Here is a 23,914-nt window from a genome sequence, read left to right as displayed (position 1 = left end):
GGGACACGCTGACACTTGGGGGGGACAGGACAGGGACACGCTGACACTTGGGGGACAGGACAGGGACACGCTGACACTTGGGGGGGACAGGATAGGGACACGCTGACACTTGGGGGGGGACAGGACAGGGACACGCTGACACTTGGGGACAGGACAGGGACACGCTGACACTTGGGGGACAGGACAGGGACACGCTGACACTTGGGGGGACAGGACAGGGACACACTGACACTTGGGGGACAGGACAGGGACACGCTGACACTTGGGGGGGACAGGACAGTGACACGCTGACACTTGGGGTATAGGACAGGGACACGCTGACACTTGGTGGACAGGACGGGGACACGCTGACACTTGGGGGGACAGGACAGGGACACGCTGACACTTGGGGTATAGGACAGGGACACGCTGACACTTGGTGGACAGGACGGGGACACGCTGACACTTGGGGGGACAGGACAGGGACATGCTGACACTTGGGGGACAGGACAGGGACACGCTGACACTTGGGGGACAGGACAGGGACACACTGACACTTGGGGGACAGGATAGGGACACGCTGACACTTGGGGGACAGGACAAGGAACACGCTGACACTTGGGGGACAGGACAGGGACACGCCGACACTTGGGGGACAGGACAGGGACACGCTGACACTTGGGGGACAGGACAGGGACACGCTGACACTTGGGGGACAGGACAGGGACACACTGACACTTGGGGGACAGGATAGGGACACGCTGACACTTGGGGGACAGGACAAGGAACACGCTGACACTTGGGGGACAGGACAGGGACACGCCGACACTTGGGGGACAGGACAGGGACACGCTGACACTTGGTGGACAGGACAGGGACACGCTGACACTTGGGGGACAGGACAGGGACACGCTGACACTTGGGGGGGACAGGACAGGGACACGCTGACACTTGGGGGACAGGACAGGGACACGCTGACACTTGGGGGACAGGACAGGGACACGCTGACACTTGGGGGGACAGGACAGGGACACGCTGACACTTGGGGGGACAGGACAGGGACACGCTGACACTTGGGGGACAGGACAGGGACACGCTGACACTTGGGGGACAGGACAGGGACACGCTGACACTTGGGGGACAGGACAGGGACACGCTGACACTTGGGGGACAGGACAGGGACACGCTGACACTTGGGGGGGACAGGATAGGGACACGCTGACACTTGGGGGGGGACAGGACAGGGACACGCTGACACTTGGGGGGGGACAGGACAGGGACACGCTGACACTTGGGGGGGACAGGACAGGGACACGCTGACACTTGGGGGACAGGACAGGGACACGCTGACACTTGGGGGACAGGACAGGGACACGCTGACACTTGGGGGACAGGACAGGGACACGCTGACACTTGGGGGACAGGACAGGGACACGCTGACACTTGGGGGGGACAGGATAGGGACACGCTGACACTTGGGGGGGGACAGGACAGGGACACGCTGACACTTGGGGGGGACAGGACAGGGACACGCTGACACTTGGGGGACAGGATAGGGACACGCTGACACTTGGGGGACAGGACAGGGACACGCTGACACTTGGGGGGACAGGACAGGGACACGCTGACACTTGGGGACAGGACAGGGACACGCTGACACTTGGGGGACAGGACAGGGACACGCTGACACTTGGGGGGTACAGGACAGGGACACGCTGACACTTGGGGGACAGGACAGGGACACGCTGACACTTGGGGGGACAGGACAGGGACACGCTGACACTTGGGGGGACAGGACAGGGACACGCTGACACTTGGGGGCAGGACAGGGACACGCTGACACTTGGGGGGACAGGACAGGGACACGCTGACACTTGGGGGGACAGGACAGGGACACGCTGACACTTGGGGGACAGGACAGGGACACGCTGACACTTGGGGGGACAGGACAGGGACACGCTGACACTTGGGGGGACAGGACAGGGACACGCTGACACTTGGGGAACAGGACAGGGACACGCTGACACTTGGGGGGACAGGACAGGGACACGCTGACACTTGGGGGGACAGGACAGGGACACGCTGACACTTGGGGGACAGGACGGGGACACGCTGACACTTGGGGGGACAGGACAGGGACACGCTGACACTTGGGGGGACAGGACAGGGACACGCTGACACTTGGGGTGCAGGGCAGTGACAATGGGGGTACCGCTCTTTGCCCCCTGCAGTGCGCTGAGCTCGGGTGACATTCCTGTGTGGTGAGGTCACATCGGTGATGTCTTCTCCCTCTCGGAGTCTTGCCGCCATTATGTGACATTCCTGGGATTCCAGACATTGCTGTGACACAGAAACACATTTCAGGTGAGAGTTATGGTGAAGGTGTAGTGAGGAGTCACCTGGCGGGGGGGGGGGGGGGGGGGACATTACACTGCAGATTGGGTCTACTACTATAGTGTGCTCAGAACATCACCCCACAATACCCATCCTAGATCTTCCTGATGGTGACACAATGGTGGTCCGGCAGCCATCTAGTCTCTTCAGGCCGGTGGTCTCATCCATGCTGGACCTGTAGTACAATTATAGTCACTATGATCCCTGATGGTCTGGGGGTCTGATGATCTGACGTCTGCCTCCATATAATCTGTAGTACGGGCTCTGACTGTCCCGGGATCTTCTCGCCTCTAGTCTTTTGATTCTCTGGTAGTTGAGGAGCTGGAAGATCCCTGGTGATCCAATTGTCTGATGACCTCCAGTTTTTCGGTGGTCTCTGATATGTTCCCCAGGGGTCCAGAAGTGCAATTACCCCAATATCTAGCTGCATGTTGTATGGTCCTGCAGTCCTGTGGTCTGGTGGCCTCCAGTTTCCAGGGCCTGGTAGTTGAGTAGTTTGATAATCTGATGACCACCATCTTCTGGATGATCCGTGGTGGGCTCCCTGGTGGTCCATTACTGTTTTTGCACCGTATGTTATGGATCAGAGTTATGATTGTGGTTCGTTATAGGTAAGAGTGGAGCAGAGTGTTTGGGTGAGAGTGTTGGTATCTTGGGTTGGGTGCTCTCACGTGTTTGTACACATGAGGTAAGTGACAGGTGGAGACCCCGCGAGGCCTCTGATCCCTGTAATTGGTGGATGTGATTCTGCAGGAAGGGAACGTCATGGATGAGACGCGTTCCCAGAAATTATGGATTTTCTGGTGACTCTTCCGCCCCAGGCCGTGTTGTTAGGAGACAAATCTATAAGATCCGGTCATGTCCTCACCACTAATCTGATCATCTCGCGGTGACATGATGTGAGGAGACGGACCCCTCGTACCACACATGTCAGGACACGTGGCCACAGGGACATGGCACAAGGACACGGCCCACTCATCAGTGAGAGAAGGTGTACATCACACGAGGAATCAAATATTCAACTGCTGTAAATCTTTATTGATAAAACTTAAATAATAAAAGCCATAAGTAAAAAAGAACCGAAATCAGCAGCCGATAATCAAAGTAAAATCCCAGGGATTCCGTCTCTGACCTCTGACCCCTGATCCTCCCATCACTTCGGTATTGGTTTATAGTGTGATGGCAGAGATCCCCCCCAGGATGTTATTTGCACTTTGTTCCCCATCACATGTCTTGTCCTCCACAGGTTCTCCTCACACCCCCCTCCGCGGTGTCCACATAACCCCCCATCAAGGGGGCGGCCGAACAACTCATCCATAGACACAGCAAATACCTGACAGCTTAAATATTCACCAAGAGCTCACATGGAAAACTACAAGGATCACAGCGGGAGGCGGCGACAGGGGGCAGCTCCGTAATGGGACATAACAAGATGGCACCAAGGAGGCAGATGTGCCAACACCAAATATCAGACTGGCACCGCTGCTCTCTAGTGATGGATAGGCTGTATTCTCAGTGATGGCACCGCTGCTCTCTAGTGATGGATAGCCTGTATTCTCAGTGATGGCACCGCTGCTCTCTAGTGATGGATAGGCTGTATTCTCAGTGATGGCACCGCTGCTCTCTAGTGATGGATAGGCTGTATTCTCAGTGATGACACCTCTGCTCTCTAGTGATGGATAGGCTGTATTCTCAGTGATGGCACCGCTGCTCTCTAGTGATGGATAGGCTGTAGTCTCAGTGATGGCACCGCTGCTCTCTAGTGATGGATAGGCTGTAGTCTCAGTGATGGCACCGCTGCTCTCTAGTGATGCATAGGCTGTATTCTCAGTGATGGCGCCGCTGATCTCTAGTGATGGATAGGCTGTATTCTCAGTGATGGCACCGCTGCTCTCTAGTGATGGATAGGCTGTATTCTCAGTGATGGCACCGCTGCTCTCTAGTGAGGGATAGGCTGTATTCTCAGTGATGGCGCCGCTGCTCTCTAGTGATGGATAGGCTGTATTCTCAGTGATGGCACCGCTGCTCTCTAGTGATGGATAGGCTGTATTCTCAGTGATGGCATCGCTGCTCTCTAGTGATGGATAGGCTGTAGTCTCAGTGATGGCACCGCTGCTCTCTAGTGATGCATAGGCTATATTCTCAGTGATGGCACCGCTGCTCTCTAGTGATGGATAGGCTGTATTCTCAGTGATGGCGCCGCTGCTCTCTAGTGATGGATAGGCTGTATTCTCAGTGATGACACCGCTGCTCTCTAGTGATGGATAGGCTGTATACTCAGTGATGACACCGCTGCTCTCTAGTGATGGATAGGCTGTATTCTCAGTGATGGCGCCGCTGCTCTCTAGTGATGGATAGGCTGTATTCTCAGTGATGGCGCCGCTGCTCTCTAGTGATGGATAGGCTGTATTCTCAGTGATGTCACCGCTACTCTCTAGTGATGGATAGGCTGTATTCTCAGTGATGACACCGCTGCTCTCTAGTGATGGATAGGCTGTATACTCAGTGATGGCTCCGCTGCTCTCTAGTGATGGATAGGCTGTATTCTCAGTGACGGCACCGCTGCTCTCTAGTGATGGATAGGCTGTATTCTCAGTGATGGCACCGCTGCTCTCTAGTGATGGATAGGCTGTATTCTCAGTGATGGCACCGCTGCTCTCTAGTGATGGATAGGCTGTATTCTCAGTGATGGCGCCGCTGCTCTCTAGTGATGGATAGGCTGTATTCTCAGTGATGACACCGCTGCTCTCTAGTGATGGATAGGCTGTATACTCAGTGATGGCTCCGCTGCTCTCTAGTGATGGATAGGCTGTATTCTCAGTGATGGCACCGCTGCTCTCTAGTGATGGATAGGCTGTATTCTCAGTGATGGCACCGCTGCTCTCTAGTGATGGATAGGCTGTATTCTCAGTGATGGCACCGCTGCTCTCTAGTGATGGATAGGCTGTATTCTCAGTGATGGCACCGCTGCTCTCTAGTGATGGATAGGCTGTATTCTCAGTGATGGCGCCGCTGCTCTCTAGTGATGGATAGGCTGTATTCTCAGTGATGTCACCGCTGCTCTCTAGTGATGGATAGGCTGTATTCTCAGTGATGGCACCGCTGCTCTCTAGTGATGGATAGGCTGTATTCTCAGTGATGTCACCGCTGCTCTCTAGTGATGGATAGGCTGTATTCTCAGTGATGGCACCGCTGCTCTCTAGCGATGGATAGGCTGTATTCTCAGTGATGGCACCGCTGCTCTCTAGTGATGGATAGGCTGTATTCTCAGTGATGGTACTGCTGCTCTCTAGCGATGGATAGGCTGTATTCTCAGTGATGGCACCGCTGCTCTCTAGTGAGGGATAGGCTGTATTCTCAGTGATGGCACCGCTGCTCTCTAGTGATGGATAGGCTGTATTCTCAGTGATGTCACCGCTGCTCTCTAGTGATGGATAGGCTGTATTCTCAGTGATGTCACCGCTGCTCTCTAGTGATGGATAGGCTGTATTCTCAGTGATGGCACCGCTGATCTCTAGCGATGGATAGGCTGTATTCTCAGTGATGGATAGGCTGTATTCTCAGTGATGTCACCGCTGCTCTCTAGTGATGGATAGCCTGTATTCTCAGTGATAATGCCGCTGCTCTCTAGTGATGGATAGGCTGTATTCTCAGTGATGGCACCGCTGCTCTCTAGTGATGGATAGGCTGTATTCTCAGTGATGTCACCGCTGCTCTCTAGTGATGGATAGGCTGTATTCTCAGTGATGGCACCGCTGCTCTCTAGTGATGGATAGGCTGTATTCTCAGTGATGGCACCGCTGCTCTCTAGTGATGGATAGGCTGTATTCTCAGTGATGGCACCGCTGCTCTCTAGTGATGGATAGGCTGTATTCTCAGTGATGACACCGCTGCTCTCTAGTGATGGATAGGCTGTATTCTCAGTGATGTCACCGCTGCTCTCTAGTGATGGATAGCCTGTATTCTCAGTGATGGTGCCGCTGCTCTCTAGTGATGGATAGGCTGTATTCTCAGTGATGGCACCGCTGATCTCTAGCGATGGATAGGCTGTATTCTCAGTGATGGCACCGCTGCTCTCTAGTGATGGATAGGCTGTATTCTCAGTGATGGCACCGCTGCTCTCTAGTGAGGGATAGGCTGTATTCTCAGTGATGGCACCGCTGCTCTCTAGTGATGGATAGGCTGTATTCTCAGTGATGGCACCGCTGCTCTCTAGTGACGGATAGGCTGTATTCTCAGTGATGGCACCGCTGATCTCTAGCGATGGATAGGCTGTATTCTCAGTGATGGCACCGCTGCTCTCTAGTGATGGATAGGCTGTATTCTCAGTGATGTCACCGCTGCTCTCTAGTGATGGATAGCCTGTATTCTCAGTGATGGTGCCGCTGCTCTCTAGTGATGGATAGGCTGTATTCTCAGTGATGGCACCGCTGATCTCTAGCGATGGATAGGCTGTATTCTCAGTGATGGCACCGCTGCTCTCTAGTGATGGATAGGCTGTATTCTCAGTGATGGCACCGCTGCTCTCTAGTGATGAATAGCCTGTATTCTCAGTGATGGTGTCGCTGCTCTCTAGTGATGGATAGGCTGTATTCTCAGTGATGGCACCGCTGCTCTCTAGTGATGGATAGGCTGTATTCTCAGTGATGGCACCGCTGCTCTCTAGTGATGGATAGGCTGTATTCTCAGTGATGGCACCGCTGCTCTCTAGTGATGGATAGGCTGTATTCTCAGTGATGGCACCGCTGCTCTCTAGTGATGGATAGGCTGTATTCTCAGTGATGGCACCGCTGCTCTCTAGTGATGGATAGGCTGTATTCTCAGTGATGGCACCGCTGCTCTCTAGTGATGGATAGGCTGTATTCTCAGTGATGGCACCGCTGCTCTCTAGTGATGGATAGGCTGTATTCTCAGTGATGGCACCGCTGCTCTCTAGTGATGGATAGGCTGTATTCTCAGTGATGGCACCACTGCTCTCTAGTGATGGATAGGCTGTATTCTCAGTGATGGCACCACTGCTCTCTAGTGATGGATAGGCTGTATTCTCAGTGATGGCACCACTGCTCTCTAGTGATGGATAGGCTGTATTCTCAGTGATGGCACCGCTGCTCTCTAGTGATGGATAGGCTGTAGTCTCAGTGATGGCACCGCTGCTCTCTAGTGATGGATAGGCTGTATTCTCAGTGATAGCACCGCTGCTCTCTAGTGATGAATAGGCTGTATTCTCAGTGATGGCACCGCTGCTCTCTAGTGATGGATAGGCTGTATTTTCAGTGATGGCACTGCTGCTCTCTAGTGATGGATAGGCTGTATTCTGAGTGATGACACTGCTGCTCTCTAGTGATGGATAGGCTGTATTCTCAGTGATGGCACCGCTGCTCTCTAGTGATGGATAGGCTGTATTCTTAGTGCTGGCACCGCTGCTCTCTAGTGATGGATAGGCTGTATTCTCAGTGATGTCACCGCTGCTCTCTAGTGATGGATAGGCTGTATTCTCAGTGATGTCACCGCTGCTCTCTAGTGATGGATAGGCTGTATTCTCAGTGATGGGGCCGCTGCTCTCTAGTGATGGATAGGCTGTATTCTCAGTGATGGCACCGCTGCTCTCTAGTGATGGATAGGCTGTATTCTCAGTGATGTCACCGCTGCTCTCTAGCGATGGATAGGCTGTATTCTCAGTGATGTCACCGCTGCTCTCTAGCGATGGATAGGCTGTATTCTCAGTGATGGCACCGCTGCTCTCTAGTGATGGATAGGCTGTATTCTCAGTGATGACACTGCTGCTCTCTAGTGATGGATAGGCTGTATTCTCAGTGATGGCACCGCTGCTTTCTAGTGATGGATAGGCTCTATTCTCAGTGATGACACCGCTGCTCTCTAGTGATGGATAGGCTGTATTCTCAGTGATGGCGCCGCTGCTCTCTAGTGTTGGATAGGTTGTATTCTCAGTGATGGCGCCACTGCTCTCTAGTGATGGATAGGCTGTATTCTCAGTGATGGATAGGCTGCTCTCTAGTGATGGATAGGCTGTATTCTCAGTGATGGATAGGCTGCTCTCTAGTGATGGATAGGCTGTATTCTCAATGATGGCACCGCTGCTCTCTAGTGATGGATAGGCTGTATTCTCAGTGATGTCACCGCTGCTCTCTAGGGATGGATAGGCTGTATTCTCAGTGATGGCGCCGCTGCTCTTTAGTGATGGATAGGCTGTATTCTCAGTGATGGCACCGCTGCTCTCTAGTGATGGATAGGCTGTATTCTCAGTGATGGCACCGCTGCTCTCTAGTGATGGATAGGCTGTATTCTCAGTGATGGCACCGCTGCTCTCTAGTGATGGATAGGCTGTATTCTCAGTGATGGCACCGCTGCTCTCTAGTGAGGGATAGGCTGTATTCTCAGTGATGGCACCGCTGCTCTCTAGTGATGGATAGGCTGTATTCTCAGTGATGTCACCGCTGCTCTCTAGTGATGGATAGGCTGTATTCTCAGTGATGGCACCGCTGCTCTCTAGTGATGGATAGGCTGTATTCTCAGTGATGGCACCGCTGCTCTCTAGTGAGGGATAGGCTGTATTCTCAGTGATGGCACCGCTGCTCTCTAGTGATGGATAGGCTGTATTCTCAGTGATGACACCGCTGCTCTCTAGTGATGGATAGGCTGTATTCTCAGTGATGGCACCGCTGCTCTCTAGTGATGGATAGGCTGTATTCTCAGTGATGACACCCCTGCTCTCTAGTGATGGATAGGCTGTATTCTCAATGATGACACCCCTGCTCTCTAGTGATGGATAGGCTGTATTCTCAGTGATGGCACCGCTGCTCTCTAGTGATGGATAGGCTGTATTCTCAGTGATGGGGCCGCTGCTCTCTAGTGATGGATAGGCTGTATTCTCAGTGATGGCAACGCTGCTCTCTAGTGATGGATAGGCTGTATTCTCAGTGATGGCACCGCTGCTCTCTAGTGAGGGATAGGCTGTATTCTCAGTGATGGCACCGCTGCTCTCTAGTGAGGGATAGGCTGTATTCTCAGTGATGTCACCGCTGCTCTCTAGTGATGGATAGGCTGTATTCTCAGTGATGGCACCGCTGCTCTCTAGTGAGGGATAGGCTGTATTCTCAGTGATGGCACCGCTGCTCTCTAGTGATGGATAGGCTGTATTCTCAGTGATGTCACCGCTGCTCTCTAGTGATGGATAGGCTGTATTCTCAGTGATGGCACCGCTGCTCTCTAGTGATGGATAGGCTGTATTCTCAGTGATGGCACCGCTGCTCTCTAGTGATGGATAGGCTGTATTCTCAGTGATGGCTCCGCTGCTCTCTAGTGAGGGATAGGCTGTATTCTCAGTGATGGCACCGCTGCTCTCTAGTGAGGGATAGGCTGTATTCTCAGTGATGACACCGCTGCTCTCTAGTGTTGGAGAGGATGTACATGGGGTTAATGAATCGGCTTATGACTGAAAATGGTCTAAGCTAACTCCCCGTTCAGGTAGGTGAGACAGAACTTTCTAGAGCTGCCTTTTGTAGCTCTAAGTGTGCACTGAAAATTGCTCCAAAATTTTTTTAGGAAAACTATAAAAAGTGTGGGATGGTGTCGGTGTCAGTTTTGCCCACATTGTGCACCTAAAATAAGGAAAGCACCAACTATGTGGCACCGACACTTCCTAAATAAGATGAAACAGGAGCAGCAAAGGAACATAAAAACATCAGTAATAAATGTTGATATGTTGAAATGCTATGCTGATACCCAGCTTTCCTGGGGTCCTGAGTGGGGGCAGTCCTCCTTATATCACATGAGGGGCAGGTGTGAGGCACTGGTTGCAGGCTGTTGATGCAGCGTCTGGCGGCACAGTATGGGGGATTGTGTGCCGGCCATGTGCCGCACAGCCTGACCTACATCCATGGTGCCGCAGCTCCACACACATGTCCCCCCCCTCGCTCCTCGTATCAGTCCCCGATATGGATCCTCCGGTTATAGAAACATAGATTCTAAATATAAAATATATTGAAAGAGTACAAGCGCAGAAGAGAACACGGGAGGCTCAGAGATCACTACAGGAAGGGGTTAAACACGAGGACAGAGGAAGAGTCTGCAAGAAAGAGGTTATATCTGTTACTGGTTCTCCTTGGGGCAACCCCTTAGTGTCTGTAAGATAAGTCCCTGGGTAATGGATGGGGAGCCCGTGGTGGTGACAGCCGTATCCAGGGATCAGGCAACGTTGTGCAAATCAACTCACGGTTCCTTATTGAACAGCAGGTAGAAGGCAATGGCCCCAAAATGGTTAAATAGCAGGTTCTTTATGCTGGGATGGTCACGGAGAGTCGGTCCGCAGGAATGGTGTACACAGCCTGGTAGTAGATGCAGGCTGGGCTGGTCCAAGTGGTGGAAGCTGCAGTTCTGGGCTTAAGTCTCCAGACTCCCCTGAGTGTCAGGCAGTGGCCTGAGGCCTGGAAATTCCTGGGATGATGGCTGAGGCAGCAGTGACGGTGAGCTGCTCACACTGACTCCTCACTGAGACCTGAGACTGACCATGTGCTTCCACCCAGCAGGGGTTTTATACTCCCCCTGGTCAGGTGGTAGCCCCTCTCCAATCACACTCCAGCTGTCATAGCAGACACATCATTGGCTAATTACATACACCAGTTAACTTTTGCCTTTCCAGGCAGTATCTACAGCTGCAATTACACCAAGTTCTCTTAGAATTATCCTCTGGATGAGTTGTGCAGGGTCACCAGATTGATCCTGACCTCTAGAGGGCGCTATTCGCACTACCCACCTGCCTCTGCATTGGCAGGGGTGTTGCATGAGGAAAAATAAATATTTTATTTTTTCTGGCCAGAATGAGGCCGCCCCCCTCCGCCTTAACTCCACCCCCTTCTATAAATTCCCCTATCACCTTAATTGTTATTTTCCAACCATCAATCACTTCCACCCAAAAGTATTGTAAGCCCTTCCCAGCCCATCAGGCCCGCTCTCCACATCTGACGCAGGCTCTGTGCACCCAGGAGGTAGGGGAGCGATGCTCTGCAGATATCTAGAGAGGTCAGTGATGTAATAATCTGCAGGATAAATTGCTACGTATCAGGCGTTAGAGGAGTGATGCTCTGCAGATCTCTAGAGAGGTCATTGATGTAATAATCTGCAGGAGATATGACTATGTATCAGGAGGTAGAGGAGTGATGCTCTGCAGCTCTCTAGAGAGGTTAGGGGTGTAATAATCTGCAGGATATATATCGCTATGCATCAGGAGGTAGAGGAGCGATGCTCTGCAGATGTCTAGAGGGGTCAGAGAAGTAATAATCCGCAGGATATCTCACTATTTATCAGGGGGTAGAGGAGCGATGCTCTGCCGTTCTCTAGTGGGGTCAGTTGTGTAATAATCTGCAGGAGATATCCGTATAGCAGTCAGAACACAGAGGAGTGATGCTCTGCAGATCTGCTGGCTGAGTGTCCCATGATGTTGTGTTGTCAGACATTGTTTCCTTAGTGTGCGCTCAGTCTATGGTCGCTCAGACCCGGGGGCAGCAGAGGTCTCGTATCTGGGAATTTTCCTCTCGCTCGGCATTCTGGGAAGGCCACGGTGGACTTTTCCACGGCGCAGCGTTTCTGGAGGCGATAATTGCAGAGAATGAGGCAGGAAGGATTAGGCCGACTTCATTTCCTGCTCGGATAATTAATGGCTCGGATACATTATCACCGGAGAGGTCGTAATATCAAGTAATCGCACCTGCCCCTGGTGACCGCAGCAAAACACAGCAGGACTACAACTCCCAGCAGACCCGCTACACATATACAGGGCCTCAGACAACACCAGGCACGTGTACACGCTGGGAGTTGGAGTTATGTACAGGAAGTTGCGTTCTATATCCGCCATCTTGGGTGTGATGTTCCTGACGATCTGTGTTTGTTGCTAGGGGCGGCCATCTTGTGAGCTCTCAGCTGCTGGAGTGTCCCTTTAAGCCTTGTCTTATTGCTCTGCGCTTTTTCCAGGAATCGGCGGTTGTGTCATCGAGAGCCTTGGTGAATGTCTACGAGTGATCTCCGGCAGGTCAATGGCTCTAAGTGCAATGTCAGGAGCTCTAGCGCCGCGGGGTAATGGCCTCCCAGAATGCCGCGGGCCGCACTTCTCCCCCATGTACTTGTCTGGAGAGAGCGTTTATGTAACAGCAGCCATTATACGCCATAAATTTAGCACTTTTCTCTTTCTCTGCCCTCGTTTGTTAAATTACAAAATAGACCATTGATGGCAGAATTTCCTGAGAAGACGTGTCCTCCTCCTGCGCACCACGAATATACAGTCTATGGGTTATATAAGTAATATTTGGCTTCTTGAAGGAAATCTACCATTTGTTTTCATGCATTGTTAAGCAAACATACCTTGAGAATGCTGTAGCTATACTGATGCAGAAACATATCTTGTTGAATCCCTGATCTGAGTGGTTCTGCTCAAAAAACAATTATAAAATTCAGGATCTTGGGAAATACATAAACATATAGCACCGAGCTTCCTGAACTGTCCAGGCAGGACTAATCAACCTGAGCTGGATGACTCAGCAGATAGGGGATGGTGCAGTGATTGATTACTTCTGCCTGTCAGCAACAACACAGTGATTACATCAGTCTTTGGAGCAGCTGCATAATTAGCATAACAGGAGAAGCGCTGGGGCTGCCAGAGGAGAGATAGAGCCTCATTATCATAATTTTATAATAGTTTTTGCAGAAAAACCACTCTGCTCAGGGATAAAACAAGATATGTTTATCTTGGTAGCAGGGCGGGCTGAGGTAGTACTGGCTGTATACAGGATGTGTCTGGTAGTAGCTTGGCTGAGGTAGTACTGGCTGTATACAGGATGTGTCTGGTAGTAGCAGGGCTGAGGTAGTACTGGCTGTATACAGGATGTGTCTGGTAGTACTGGCTGTATACAGGATGTGTCTGGTAGTACTGGCTGTATACAGGATGTGTCTGGTAGTACTGGCTGTATACAGGATGTGTCTGGTAGTACTGGCTGTATACAGGATGCGTCTGGTAGTGCTGGCTGTATACAGGATGTGTCTGGTAGTAGCTGGACTGAAGTAGTACTGGCTGTATACAGGATGTGTCTGGTAGTAGCTGGACTGAAGTAGTACTGGCTGTATACAGGATGTGTCTGGTAGTAGCTGGACTGAAGTAGTACTCATTTGTACTACATCAGGTTTTATAATGGTAATTTGGATAGTCTCCAGAATGTTATGAAGAGTCATCAGCTTAACAGCAAAGTCAATATTTGCCCAGAAAATGAACTTTTTCTGACAAAACACATTTTACCTTCATTGCAGGCGCCTTAGGTGGAGCAGCTGCCATGCTGTCAGTGATGTCTCCAGTAACACAGGTGCCGGGGCTGATGGGGACAGGGCTGGGGACAATCTGTCATGTGTAAGTAACAATCACACCACGGGACACTTTACAAGGAGGCTGGTGCTTGGCTTCATTGTTTCTCTTCTGTTAACCATGGTTATCTCTAAAGAAACACGTGCAGTCATCATTGCACTGCACAAAACTGGGAAGAGTATCGCTGCCAGAAAGATTGCACCTCAGTCACCAATCTATCGCATCATCAAGGAATCCAAGGAGAGAGGCGCCATTGTTACCAAAAAGGCTCCAGGAGCCCAAGAAGGACCAGCAAGCACCAGGAGCGTCTCTTACAAGTGTCTCAGCTTGTCTCAGGGGCTCCCAGCATCGCAGAGCTCAGGAATGGCAGCAGCAGGTGTGAGGCATCTGCACGCACTGTGACACTGCGGAGACTCCTGGAGCAAGGCCTGGTGTCCAGGAGGGCAGCACAGAAGCCGCTTCTCTCCAGAAAAATATCAGGGACAGACTGATATTCTGCAGGAGGTGCAGGGAGTGGACGCTGAGGACTGGGGGAAAGTCATTGGGGGTCATTTACTAAGGGCCCGATTCGCGGTTTCCCGACGTGTTACCCGAATATTTCTGATTTGCGCCGATTTCCCCTGTATTGCCCCGGGATTTTGGCGCACGCGATCGGATTGTGGCGCATCGGCGCTGGCAGGAACGCGACGGAAATCGTGGGGCGTGGCCGAACCCTTCACTTGGTCCGGCCCGGTGAACTCCAGCGCGTTCAGATGCTTTTCAGCGCAGCAGCGCCATCTGGTGGACGGCGGAGGAACTACCTTGATAAATCCCGGCCTTGACCCGAATCCACCGCAGAGAACGCGCCGCTGGATCGCGAATGGACCGGGTAAGTAAATCTGCCCCATTGTCTCTGATGAATTCCCTTTCCGGTTGTTGGGAGAAGACAAGGTGAGCGATACCACCAGTCCTGTCTCCTGCACCTGTAAAGCTCCTGCAGCCATTCATGTGGGGGGGGGGCGGCTTCTCAGCCAAGGGAATCGTCTCTCTCACAGTCTTGCCTAAGAGAAGTTGAGTGAGAGCTGCCAGGGAGAATTGCAGAGGTCCTGAAGAAGAAGGAGAGGTCCTGCAGATACTGACTCGCTGCAGTAACTCCTCCCACCTGACAATAAAAGCTTCTGCTCCCCATAATATGACTGCACTTGTATCTCTGAATGTGATAAACATCTGACAAACCAGAGGGACACATCATGTGACAAGAGAAGATTTGTGTCATTCTCACAACTTTTGGCCATGGCTGTATACAGACTGTGAGAGAACTGGACACCACTATAAGAGGGGAGATGTGGCTCAGGCTTTGCGCTCCTGAGGAGATACTAGGCCTCTTTACCCAGATCATCCAATCAGTGTCCGTGGTACATCTGCTCAGCACAGCTCAGAAAATGTATGCTGATCTCTGATTGGTCACTATGGATGACTTCCTCTCAGGGTCCTGAGGACCCGGCGCTGTCCCCGGGGGACTGAAGACTGACGACGGCGTCTGATTCCCATCCATTGGGTTGTTTATGTTCCCTCCGCATCAGTTATAATCTGGAACAGACAATTATTATAATGACTTCCCCCAAATTATCCCATGGATGGGGAGCAATCCCACAAATACTCAGGAATCCTCCATGGGGAAGGGGAGTGAGCTTTATTTTTGGACTTTTTGACTGTTTTTCTATTTCATGTTTTTATGCGGATTTAATGTATCCTCGTGTGTGTGATAAATTTTCCTTTAAAGTTTTGTGTATTTTTAGTCTAATTTTTCTGTGCAAACTACAGATCCCAGCACCAGCAATGGAGAGGGGGGATTTCTGGCTAAAATTGGGACAAAAATGCGAGTCACAGTTGATGAAACATTTTGGGAGACAAGAATACACGGAGCGGAAATGGGGAAGAGCAGCGGCCAGGAGTTTCAGGTGCTAAATAGGTGCAAAAATACTACAAAAAGGAGAAAGAAAGAAAAGATCAAGATTCAATATACAGTATACAGACAGTCCCCGGGTTACATACAAGATAGGGTCTGTAGGTTCGTTCTTAAGTTGAGTTTGTATGTAAGTTGGAACTGTATATTTTATCATTGTAATCCCAACCAAATTTTTATTTTGTCTCTGTGACAATCAGATTTTAGAAATGTTGGGTTGTCATAAGAACCAGGAGTAACAATAAATCTTCATTACAGACGCCTGTGATAACTGTTACAGATGATTATTGTAGCCTAGGACTAAAGTACAGGAAATTACCAACATCCAGAGGTCCGTTTGTAACTAGGGGTCGTCTGTAAGTCAGGTGTTCTTAAGTAGGGGACCGCCTGTACTGTGTATTCCTGCATATATTATATGTACACAGAGGTGAGACAGAGGCCGGAAGCGCTTGAGTTTAGTGATGTGTTGTTCGCCAACAACGTGAGCCGGCTGCTCACTTAACCCCGCCCCTAACCCGGCTCACTACGCCCCCATTTAACCCAATAACATCAGGTTAAAAGTGGAGTGGTGTGGGGCGCCTGACTGGCCTGTAGCTCCCTATTATACATGTTAGGCCTCTTCCACACGAGCGATGCATTTCACGTCAGGGTGCAATGCGTGAAAAACTGACGTTTTTGGCTGCGTTTTCGGTTCGTTTTTCACACGCGTTTTTTAAGTCAATGGGACTTTTTCAAAGGGACCATGGTTCGGGAATAAATGTTTTAATTAATTGAAAAAGAATGTCTTCTGATAAGATAGCAGATGTATGCAAACATCTACAATCTTTTCTTCACTGTTCCGCGCGTATATTATCTCCCGACAAGTTAGCAGATGTGAAGAACAGTGAAGAATAAAATAAAAACAGTGAACACAGGATCATTTAAGATAAAAACACAGTGAAGAATAGATTACAGATGTTCGGCACATCTGCTTACTTGTCGGGAGATACGCGCGGAGCGGTGCGAACAAAATAGCATGTGAAGAACAATATATATGTGTGAAGAAGACATTGCAGATGAATGGAAACACACATCTGTAATCTATTCTGCACTGTGTTCTGCACTGTGTTCTTCACTTAAATGATCCTGTGTTCAATGTTTTTATTCTATTCTTCACTGTTCTTCACTGTGTTTTTTTAATTAAATGCTCGATCTCGAGCAGGGGAATTATTCATGTCACCTAGCAACCCATCCATTTAAAACGCATTGCACTCGCATTGCACTTGCAATGCTTGCGAGTGCAATGCATTTTTGATGCGTCTCCATAGACTTGAATGGGGCGGGAAAAACGCGCGTGAAACGCAAAAGTAGAGCATGCTGCGATTTTGACGCGCGTCAAAACAAACGCAAATGAGGAAAGACCCATTGGAAACAATGGGACAGAGTGCAATGCAAGTTCTGCGCATCAAAAGCACGCGCAGAACTCGCGCATGAAAAACGCTAGTGTGGAAGGGGCCTAATAGGGAGTCATTCCGGAGCCAGAAGAGCCGGCTCTCTTAGTGAGTGGAACCTAATGAGCCAGCTCACTAAGAAGAGCCGGAATTCCCATCACTACTAGAGGTAAGTATTAGATTTATTATTTTTTTACAAGGGGCCAGGGTATACTATCTGTATATAGTATATATGGGGGTCCTGCATCTATATAGTACCTGGGCGGGGGCTGCCTATGGGTGCCCAGCCTATGTGTACCATCTACTGGGGTCCTACCTGCATATAGTGTCTATGAGGGTCCTGTCTGTATGTATTATCTATGAGGGAGGGGGTCCAGTCTGTATATACCTATTACTTAGGGGGGGGGTCTGGTATATATAATATATTGTGGGAGCTGTAGATACTTTTAGTGGACTATCTATATGAGGTTTCATTTGAGTCGGGTTGTTAGGGGTATAAATTATTTAGGAGCACAGTTATCCGGGTGCCATTATACTGTAAATGACTGTGGTATTTTTAGGTGCGCAGTGTGGGGGCTTTGGTGCACGGAGTTGTAAACATCTGGTGTTGAATTCAACAGTGAAAGTCGCAGTCTGGAGGAATTATACCAAAGTCCATTTCCTGACACAGGACATTGTGTAATGTGCTCCATGTCACCGGCTCCCAGGGTGAGAGCAGTACTTTCTGGTTGTGGATTATTTTTATAGATTTGGCTTCCATTTTGGTGAGCTGAATATAGTAGGGGATCAGGCGGGGGGGGGGGGGGGGGGGGGATGTCAGACCAGATTCAGCCCTGGTAGCCCCTATGGCACTAGTCACCCATCCCCAACACCTCACATCAGGGGTCCCCAGCCGAGACCACCGATCCCTTACTACATGAATATACAATGGGGCCACATCAGGTCTCATCCTCCAGTCCTGTCCAGAGCTGCATCTTGTTTTACTCCAGTCACATCCAGAGCTGCACATTTCCCCCTCTTGTATTATCCTCTACTCACATCCAGAGCTGCACATTTCCCCCTCTTGCATTGTCCTCTACTCACATCCAGAGCTGCAGTTTCAGTATCTCATCATAACACTGCAGTAGGTTTTGATTTAAGAAGACAAAAATTCATCATAAAAGACAAGAAAATATTTTATCGTCATTTTGTTTTATATTTTATTTTAAGAAAACAGAACATTTTCCAAAAAACAAAAGTATAAAAAAATAAATATATTCATGTAAACATTCATGGGCTCCTCCCACTTCTCATAGACACGCCTCCTCTCAGTATATACAGATTTATATATATCCACAGCCTCCGCAGAAATGAGCAGGCACGAAGGGTTAACAATCCATTGTGCAATACCCCTAGTGTCCATCACGGGGTGGGGGGCGCCACCATATCAAGTCCGTTGTAGGAGCGGTATAGAAGACAAGGTAGAACGCAGAGTGGGACCCCGTTCCCCCATATAGTGCAAATGTCGCTCCTAATACAACCCCCCCCCCCTTGCAATAAATAAATTAGAGCTAGCCCTTTAAGATCCGCCCCCAGTGCATTGTGGGGTGTCTGCGCCTTTAGGGTGTGGCGGTGCCCCGTGCCAGCACTGACCCTCTCATCACGTCATGTAATAGTCCGAATTCCACTGAGCCCAGGCACAGGGCAATGGAACAACCCTCGAAAAGGGGGCGGGGCCGTGACCCCTTCATGCTCAGTAGTGAACAGTCCATGGACCAGCATCCAAGTCCATCACTCGGTCCTCTTCCTCCCGAAGACGGCGGACATGCTGCGGACGATGCCCTTGATGCCGGCGCTCTTCTTGCTGGCGCTGCGGGTCTCACGCACCGTCTCCAGGAGTTGGTGGAAGACGACCAGCGAGCCGTGATAGGTCTCCGCCGCCGAGATCTCAAAGAAGTCGCAGTGTGCGGAGATAGCCAGCAGCCGCCCCTCCTCGCTGGAGACCTCTCGCCGGTGCTGCAGGTCTCGCTTGTTGCCCACAATGATGACGGGAGCCGAGCCCTGGCGCTTCCTCACCCGGCGGATCCTCTGCAGCTGCTGCCGCACCACCTGGAAGCTGGCGCGGTCACAGATACTATACACCAGGACAAAGCCGTCCGCCCAACGCAACTGCTCCTCACTGACACACGTCTCCAAGCTGGGGCTCTGCGGGGAGAACCGGAGGAGAGGGGGTTACAGGTCTGCGGGAGTAATAATCTGTAGGATATATCACTATGTATCAGGAGGGAGGGGAGCGATGCTCTGCAGGTCTCTATAGAGGTCAGGGGTGTAATAATCTGCAGGAGATATCACTATGTATCAGGAGGTAGGGGAGCGATGCTCTGCAGATTTCTAGAGAGGTCAGGGGTGTAATAATCTGCAGGAGATATCACTATGTATCAGGAGGGAGAGGAGCGATACTCTGCAGATCTCTAGAGAGGTCAGGGGTGTAATAATCTGCAGGATTGATCGCTATGCATCAGTGGAGTGATGCTCTGCAGATCTCTAGAGAGGTCAGGGGTGTAATAATCTGCAGGATATATCACTATGTATCAGGAGGTAGAGGAGCAATGCTCTGCAGGAGATATCACTATGTATCAGGGGGTAGTGGAGCGATGCTCTGCACATCTCTAGAGTGTTCAGGGGTGTAATAAGCTGCAGGATATATCACTATGTATCAGGAGATAGGGGAGGGATGCTCTGTAGTTATGTAGAGGTGAGTGGTGCGATGCTCTGCAGGTATAATTGGTGACTTACCTGTGGACATACAGAGTCCCAGATGCTGAAGAAGGTCTCTCTGCCGTCTACCACCACATTGTGAGTGTAGATGGATTCTGTAATATAGAAGGACGAGGGGTGAGTATTATACATGGGGGGGGGGGGGGAAGAGTATAATACATGGGGGAGGGAGAGTATAATACACTAATACATGGGGAGGGGAGTATAATACATGGGGAGGGGGGAGTAGACAGTACACTATGACACGGGTCGCTCTCTCACCTGTGGCCACATATTCTCCAATGAATCTCCGGGTCAGGAATCGCACGGTCAGCGCTGAGGATAGAAGAGGAGACGGGTCACATACAGAACCAGCAACTGCATGTATCATCAAGTGACCCACACACTGTACATTATAAGGTTCCCCCCCCCCCCACTGTACATTATAGGGTGCCCCCCCACTGTACATTATAAGGTGCTCCCCCCCCAGACTGTACATTATAAGGTGCTCCCCCCCCCCACTGTACATTATAAGGTGCCCCCCCCCAGACTGTACATAATAAGATAATGGGGGATTATTATTCCCAGTGTTACAGCAGCAGAGAGAATACAGGGAGCGCAGGACCATCATAGCAGGGATAAACGAACAAAAAGAAGAAGACAAGCGATTATGTGCTTGTGGATTATAAGGTGTAGATTATAAGGTGTAGATTATAAAGTGTAGATTATAAAGTGTAGATTATAAAGTGTAGATTATAAAGTGTAGATTATAAAGTGTGGATTATAAAGTGTGGATTATAAGGTGTGGATTATAAGGTGTGGATTATAAGGTGTAGATTATAAGGTGTAGATTATAAGGTGTAGATTATAAGGTGTAGATTATAAGGTGCACCTACCGGATTTGCCCACGTTCTCGGCTCCCAGCACCAGGATGTTGGCTTCCACCTTTGGCTGCTGGTGGCCGAGCTCTGACATCTTGGTGAGCGGCTGGAGGCTGCTGCTGACGTGAACCACCATAATATCCCGAGAGAGTGAGAGGAGACGGCAGAGACACGGCCTTATATACAGCCAGGGGCGGGGCCTGACACTGCTCCAGCCAATCCCCACACACCTCATCAGGAGAGATGTTTACAGGACCAAAGCAGAGCAGCCGCAGGGGGTCATCAGGTGTCAGCAGTCACATCCCCCAGCCCCGGATCACATCTATATCCCCCCAGCCCCCAATCACATCTACATCCCCCCAGCCCCCAATCACATCTACATCCCCCCAGCCCCCAATCACATCTACATCCCCCCAGCCCCCAATCACATCTACATCCCCCCCAGCCCCGAATCACATCTACATCCCCCCAGCCCCGAATCACATCTACATCCCCCCAGCCCCGAATCACATCTACATCCCCCCAGCCCTGAATCACATCTACATCCCCCCCAGCCCCCAATCACATCTACATCCCCCCAGCCCCCAATCACATCTACATCCCCCCAGCCCCCAATCACATCTACATCCCCCCAGCCCCCAATCACATCTACATCCCCCCCAGCCCCGAATCACATCTACATCCCCCCAGCCCCGAATCACATCTATATCCCCCAGCCCCGAATCACATCTATATCCCCCAGCCCCGAATCACATCTACATCCCCCCAGCCCCCAATCACATCTACATCCCCCCAGCCCCCAATCACATCTACATCCCCCCAGCCCCCAATCACATCTACATCCCCCCAGCCCTGAATCACATCTACATCCCCCCAGCCCCCAATCACATCTACATCCCCCCAGCCCCCAATCACATCTACATCCCCCCAGCCCCCAATCACATCTACATCACCCCAGCCCCCAATCACATCTACATCCCCCCAGCCCCCAATCACATCTACATCCCCCCAGCCCCCAATCACATCTACATCACCCCAGCCCTGAATCATAGATAGATAGATAGATGATACAGACAGACAGATACAGACAGATAGATACAGACAGACAGATACAGACAGACAGACAGACAGACAGACAGACAGACAGACAGACAGACAGACAGACAGACAGACAGACAGACAGACACAGACAGATACAGACAGACAGATACAGACAGACAGATACAGACAGACAGATACAGACAGACAGATACAGACAGACAGATACAGACAGACAGACAGACACAGACAGATACAGACAGACAGATACAGACAGACAGATACAGACAGACAGACAGATACAGACAGACAGACAGATACAGACAGACAGACAGATACAGACAGACAGACAGATACAGACAGACAGACAGATACAGACAGACAGACAGATACAGACAGACAGACAGATACAGACAGACAGACAGATACAGACAGACAGACAGATACAGACAGACAGACAGATACAGACAGACAGACAGATACAGACAGACAGATACAGACAGACAGACAGACACAGACAGACAGACAGACAGATACAGACAGACAGATACAGACAGACAGACAGATACAGACAGACAGACAGATACAGACAGACAGACAGATACAGACAGACAGACAGATACAGACAGACAGACAGATACAGACAGACAGACAGATACAGACAGACAGATACAGACAGACAGACAGACACAGACAGACAGACAGATACAGACAGATACAGACAGACAGACAGATACAGACAGACAGATACAGACAGACAGATACAGACAGACAGATACAGACAGACAGATACAGACAGACAGATACAGACAGATACAGACAGACAGATACAGACAGACAGACACAGACAGATACAGACAGACAGACACAGACAGACAGACACAGACAGACAGACAGACAGACAGATACAGACAGATACAGACAGATACAGACAGACAGACAGACAGATACAGACAGATACAGACAGACAGACAGACAGACAGATACAGACAGACAGACAGATACAGACAGACAGACAGACAGACACAGACAGAGACAGACAGACAGACAGACAGACAGATACAGACAGACAGACAGATACAGACAGACAGACAGATACAGACAGACAGACAGATACAGACAGACAGACAGATACAGACAGACAGACACAGACAGATACAGACAGACAGACACAGACAGATACAGACAGACAGACACAGACAGACAGACACAGACAGACAGACAGACAGACAGATACAGACAGATACAGACAGATACAGACAGACAGACAGACAGATACAGACAGATACAGACAGACAGACAGATACAGACAGACAGACAGACAGATACAGACAGACAGACAGATACAGACAGACAGACAGATACAGACAGACAGACAGACAGACACAGACAGAGACAGACAGACAGACAGACAGACAGATACAGACAGACAGACAGATACAGACAGACAGACAGATACAGACAGACAGACAGATACAGACAGACAGATACAGACAGACAGACAGATACAGACAGACAGACAGATACAGACAGACAGACAGATACAGACAGACAGACAGATACAGACAGACAGATACAGACAGACAGACAGACACAGACAGACAGACAGATACAGACAGACAGACAGATACAGACAGACAGACAGATACAGACAGACAGATACAGACAGACAGATACAGACAGACAGATACAGACAGACAGATACAGACAGATACAGACAGACAGATACAGACAGACAGACACAGACAGATACAGACAGACAGACAGACAGACAGATACAGACAGATACAGACAGACAGATACAGACAGACAGATACAGACAGACAGACAGATACAGACAGACAGACAGATACAGACAGACAGATACAGACAGACAGACAGATACAGACAGACAGACAGATACAGACAGACAGACAGATACAGACAGACAGACAGATACAGACAGACAGATACAGACAGACAGACAGACACAGACAGACAGACAGATACAGACAGACAGACAGATACAGACAGACAGACAGATACAGACAGACAGATACAGACAGACAGATACAGACAGATACAGACAGACAGACACAGACAGATACAGACAGACAGACAGACAGACAGATACAGACAGACAGATACAGACAGACAGATACAGACA

The 23,914-nt window shown here is 50.3% G+C and overlaps 1 protein-coding gene across 1 annotated transcript; it reads right to left on the bottom strand.

Annotated features, from left to right (window-relative positions):
• Positions 1-18,717: 18,717 nt before the first annotated feature.
• LOC140068644 (ras-related and estrogen-regulated growth inhibitor-like protein) lies at positions 18,718-21,050 on the bottom strand. Its single transcript, XM_072114031.1, has 4 exons — positions 20,746-21,050; positions 20,132-20,185; positions 19,889-19,965; positions 18,718-19,297 (listed from the first exon to the last, which is right to left on the bottom strand). Exons 1-4 carry the CDS (start codon positions 20,963-20,965, stop codon positions 18,884-18,886), a joined length of 765 nt encoding a protein of 254 aa, XP_071970132.1. The 5' UTR covers positions 20,966-21,050; the 3' UTR covers positions 18,718-18,883.
• Between the last annotated feature and the right edge of the window lie 2,864 nt (positions 21,051-23,914).

The sequence above is a fragment of the Engystomops pustulosus genome, chromosome 7 (assembly GCF_040894005.1).
Source record: "Engystomops pustulosus chromosome 7, aEngPut4.maternal, whole genome shotgun sequence".
Lineage (NCBI taxonomy): Eukaryota > Metazoa > Chordata > Amphibia > Anura > Leptodactylidae > Engystomops > Engystomops pustulosus.
This window is presented reverse-complemented; position numbering and strand designations above follow the sequence as displayed.

Bases quoted from the DNA above. Each gene is read 5' to 3' on its own strand.
- LOC140068644 (XM_072114031.1), bottom strand. From the start codon at position 20,965: ATGAGGTGTGTGGGGATTGGCTGGAGCAGTGTCAGGCCCCGCCCCTGG. The intron at 20,186-20,745 runs GTAGGTGCACCT...TTCTATCCTCAG, and splicing joins CGAGAACGTGGGCAAATCCG to CGCTGACCGTGCGATTCCTG. The intron at 19,298-19,888 runs GTAAGTCACCAA...TTCTCCCCGCAG, and splicing joins GGGACTCTGTATGTCCACAG to AGCCCCAGCTTGGAGACGTG.